The sequence below is a fragment of the Montipora foliosa genome, chromosome 6 (assembly GCF_036669935.1).
Source record: "Montipora foliosa isolate CH-2021 chromosome 6, ASM3666993v2, whole genome shotgun sequence".
Lineage (NCBI taxonomy): Eukaryota > Metazoa > Cnidaria > Anthozoa > Scleractinia > Acroporidae > Montipora > Montipora foliosa.
The window spans coordinates 33792019-33797018 of record NC_090874.1 but is presented as its reverse complement, the minus strand read 5'-3'; the positions used below and the strand labels follow the sequence as shown (position 1 = coordinate 33797018).

The window sequence follows — 5000 nt, the reverse complement described above, 5'->3', positions numbered from 1 at the left end:
TTTAGAACCTCTTGATCAAAACACCTTAACTTCTTATGTCACAAGAGTCACTCCTACAAGATGTGACATAGAGTTAAATTGGGAGCTAGTGAAGAAAAAAATTGAAAAATCATCAAACCCGAATAAAGCTACTGGGCCGGACCTAGTCTCACCCAAGGACCTCAAACTCCTTGGGGAATCCTCTATCCATAGCCTGCTGCCAGTTTTCAAGAAAAGTATAGATGATTCAGTTTTTCCAACAAACTGGAAACTCTCACGTGTTAAGCCAGTTCTAAAAAAGGGAGCACCCACTGATATGAGTAACTTCAGGCCCATATCTCTCTTAAGTATTCCAGGAAAGATTCTTGAAGACATCATAAGTGACAGCATAGACAACCACATTGAAGCTCAGGACCTGCTTAGTGACAATCAATGGGGCTTTCGCAAAAATCATTCTACAGAAGGTCTCCTTCTTCATCTTACTGACACTTGGAAGTGGGCCCTAGATAAAAATCTCAAAGTTGGTGTTCTGTTTATTGACTTCAGGAAGGCTTTCGACTCGGTGAACCATACCATCTTATTACAAAAGTTGAAAGCTGTTGGTATATCAGGAAATCTACTATCTTGGATGAGAAGCTACCTGTCAAATCGCAACCAATTTGTTCAAGTTCATGAAGTGAAATCAGACACTAGCTTTATCAAGTTTGGAGTACCACAAGGGTCAATTTTAGGACCTAAACTGTTCTCTCTTTATGTCAATGACTTTCCTGAATTTATAACCTCAGGAGAACTTTATATGTTTGCTGATGACACTACCATATTTACAGTAAGTGATAATATCGACACTATATTTAAGACCATGCAAGATATACTAGATCAAGTTCTTAGTTGGTGTAGTGCTAACAGATTGATTGCTCATGAAACTAAGTCAGAAGCCTTATTATTATCTAAACAAAGATTCATTGGCCCATGGTTGCCTTTGAAGTATGGGGAAAATTTATTGAATTTAAATCATCATGTAAATGTCTAGGAGTAACTATAGACAGTAATCTTTCTTGGCAAGAACATACTAAAAGCCTGTTAAAATCTTTTAATAAGAAAATAGCAGTCCTCAGAAGAATCAAATTCTTGCCATCATCCATTCTACAGACCATTTATTTTAGGACTGTACTTCCAAGTGTCTTATACGGAATACTAGTATGGGGTTCTTGCTCTCCTGCACTAATGGATGATCTTGAGCGTGCTCATATACGAGCTTCTAAACTTATTTACAAACTTTCAAGAAATTCGAATGCTGATCAATTAAATAAATTGAAAGGCTGGAACAATTTATCATTTTTTTATACTAAGAGACTGTTAGTAGAAGCTTATAAATCCTACTATAGATACAATACCAATGTTTTAAATGATCTAGTGATGTTAAAAGAATCATCTTACTGCCTGAGGAAATCCATGAATATCAAATTTCCAAGTCCTAAATCAGAAATTGGCAGGCTGACATTTAGGCATAGAGCTGCCATTGCATGGAATTCACTTCCTGATTCGATCAAAAAGTCTTCTAGCCTAGAATATTTTAAAAAAAGACTTAGATCTAGTAAGGACTTAATTAATTCTATAAGTTATAATAAGGAATCTTCCATGATAAGAAACAGGAACGAGGAATTTTTTTATTGATCTTATCTTAATTAAACTGTGTCTGAATTTTTAAAATTTTGATGATTATTTTATCTAGTTCTTAACCATATTCTTAAATTGTAGTTCATAGTGCTATATATTTATATTTGTATTATTATTATATTTATTATTTATTTCGGTTGTTTTTCTATTTATTCACATGTACATACTTTTGTCTTAAATAGTAGATAGGCAGGTCCACATCAGGACTTCAGTCTTGCGCATTCTGTAACCTGCGTTATCAAATAAACTATGTATGTATGTATGTATGTATGTATGCTTTTTCTTTTAGGACACTGCGCCCACATTGTAGGACGTGAACGAGACTGAATAATCGCGAAAGACTTATGATAGAGCCAAGTTATATTTTGACTCAAGACAAGGGAAACTCTAAAAAAATGACAGCAACTACGTGGGCGCAGCAAGTTTGCTCAGAAGGATTACGAAAGGAGACACAATATCTAGGGTTGCTCATTGGGAACTGAGTAACACCTATGACTTGCCACATATTGACAAGTGGTACAAGCATAGCCCGGATGACACCACAGAGGATGAAGCGCTACAACTGTTGAGGGATTTCACCAAACAAATGAATCACAAGATCCAGCATCAAAGGCCCGATATTAATGTGCACGATAAAAAAAATATATTATCATGGATAAAGCAAGCCTGGTGACAGAACTGCGAAAAGAATAGACGACTGCAGTTCCGGTGGTGGTTCGTGGTTTGGGTTTGACACCAAAGAAATTCAAACAACCTCTCAAGGACACAGGAATCCCTACCAGAGTGAGAACATTGCAAGTCAGCATTCCATGGGAAAGCCACTACTCTGTGAAAAACACGAGGTCTTAGCACTCAATGAGGAAGTGCACAAAGTAAGATCTACGACGGCGACGTTGACGAACATAAGTCCATCTCGTTCACTTCGTGAATGTCGGCGAAGTATCCTAAATATTAATTGTACAAGCAATTTCAGAGTAAAATTAGACAATGGCAGATTCATAATTATTTGTACGCTACATTTGTCGTCAAAGCCTCACATTTCGTGACTTAACTTCAAGTCGTTGTTGTTCAGATCACCGCAAGAAGATGTGCCGTAAAAGGCGTGCTGCAAGTGAAGCACGATTACTTTCCCTTTCCTCAATTATATTGTTGTTTTGTGACGAATGGACTGATAGTGAAGATGAGGAACTGTTCAAGAAGGACATGAGGGCAGTAGTGCAAGCCGCAGTATCTGATGCAGTCACATTGGATGAGATGCACAAGGAGACACATCAGGACTCATAGAGCTCATGAGTGCAATAACTTTGCAACGTCAGGAGGGACTGGTTTCCAGGTTTGGACTGGCTACTGGAATGCTTGTGACTACAATGGATACTCCAAAATAAGGTGAGACACTAAGTTTTGTGTAAAAGTTTACTAAGTTTAAACATGGCTGAGGTTGTCAGGTGTTGACATGTAACGTCCACCAAATGTTAAACCAGGATATGTGTCATGAGGTGTCTCATCTTATTTTGGAGTATCCATTCTAGTCCTAACCCTAGTGGAAGTCTACATTCAACACTGCTACCCATGCCAAGTAGTGACACCAGCTTATGGGTGCAAACCATTGTGGATGTCACAATCACCAAGTATAAATTTGGGAGTGCATTCAACTAAAAACTACCCCAAATAAATACACATGGAAAGTTACTTACTTTTTTCTGGTGATAAAATCGTGCATAATCTCTTTTTCTCTTCTTAGGGTCATGATCATGTTTGAAGGTTTCATAACCTGTTTTTATATGCTTGCTGTTGTGTCGATAGATCTAGAATTAAATCATTGACCCAACAATTAATCTTCATTGTCAAAAGAAGTACATGGGTATGGACACAAACAAAAAAAGACTCACTGAAAAAGTTAAAATAAAGTAAGCAAAAGGCTTGTCTTTACGATAAATAAATAAATAAATAAATAAATAAATAAATAAATAAATAAATAAATTTGATAATATTATAAGGTTAAATAACATTGCACCTAATTGGGTTAAGCAACTTGCTTGCCAAACTCACATTACCCAGTGAGTCCACATTTTTGAATCCTTAGAACCTATCAAGTTGTGTTTCTTTAGACAAAAAATAAAAGAAAATGCGATTTGGAACTAGAGAATCCATGAAACTCAGAGAAGATACTTTGGATACTATTGTCATAATTGATATCACAATTTTAGGATTCACAATTACACGGGGGAATGTGTTTTTAGTGTTTCAAAGGTTGTTGTCAGCAGTTCAGAGGGGAGTGCAGGTAAAACTGCACATGGTTGTTGCCATCATGACATTAATGTTTTTGGGGACACGCTTTGATTTTTCAGATATGCGTATTAGGTCCACACTTATTTCAATAGGTGTCATGAAGTGTCCCCTGTTATCACAGGCGCCCCAAGCTCGGTGTGAGTATGGCCGACAAAAATTTAAGGAATTGTATGAGAATCCCGAGAGAAAGCTTAAGCAGATAACCATATGAAAATAATCTCAATTAAAAAGCCTAACCTTATTGCCATCGTGGATAGCTTCCTTCCTGTGTGGTTATTTTCCAGATCCTATCCGATTTGAGCCATTTCACAATTTCGGGGTTGTCAACGGTTATAATGGCATTTTATTATAACTGTTAACATCCACGAAATTGTGAAATGGCTCAAACCGCGTCGGATCTGGATCTGGTGTGTTTCAATGAAATACATCAAAATGTGAATGATCTTGTTTTCAGAGATAAAGAGGAATAAAGTACTTCAGTAAAACTCTTCTTTGACCTTGAACTAAAAAAGATTTTTTTTTATGGCTTCTAATTTTAGCGCGATTCCTATTCGCTGGCTATTGACACTTGACTCTGAAATGGCTTTTTTCCCTTTTCCATTCACTCACTGAGGGTGTGCTTGTTTTCTTTTAAAACTCATGCGGTTCAAGAAAAATTCATTGCCAAACTGGTGAATTCCAAGGTATAATTAATTTCAGTCAAAAACCGATATCGTACTCATCACTTCGTGCTTCATGCGATATCGGTTTTTAGCGTAAATTTTACCGTGGAATACACTAGTTATGCAATGAATTTTTCTACAGAAGGAACCAAAGAAAATGATTTAATTATTAAAGCAGCAACCGGAAACATCAAAACGTGGACAATTCCAAACTTTTATTTTCACTAACCCTACAGGCAGTAAGAATAAATAACCAGGAAGCTCCGCTTTTAGGCTTGGCTAAATCTATATATTAAGAATTTAAGGCCCGTTTTAAACGTTGCATTTTACATGTGCCGAATCTAATGCAAATGAGCTGAAACATCTATTGTTTTCACTCATTTGCATTTAGAT

General features: G+C 36.6%; 1 protein-coding gene across 1 annotated transcript in view; it reads right to left on the bottom strand.

The window, feature by feature from the left end:
* LOC138007172 (beta-1,4-galactosyltransferase 7-like) overlaps window positions 1–5000 on the bottom strand; it is a 16460-nt gene that overhangs the window by 2444 nt on the left and 9016 nt on the right. Inside the window, exon 5 of the mRNA XM_068853931.1 lies at window positions 3351–3461. Coding sequence (XP_068710032.1) covers window positions 3351–3461 — 111 coding nt within the window. The remainder of the gene's footprint in view (window positions 1–3350; window positions 3462–5000) is intronic.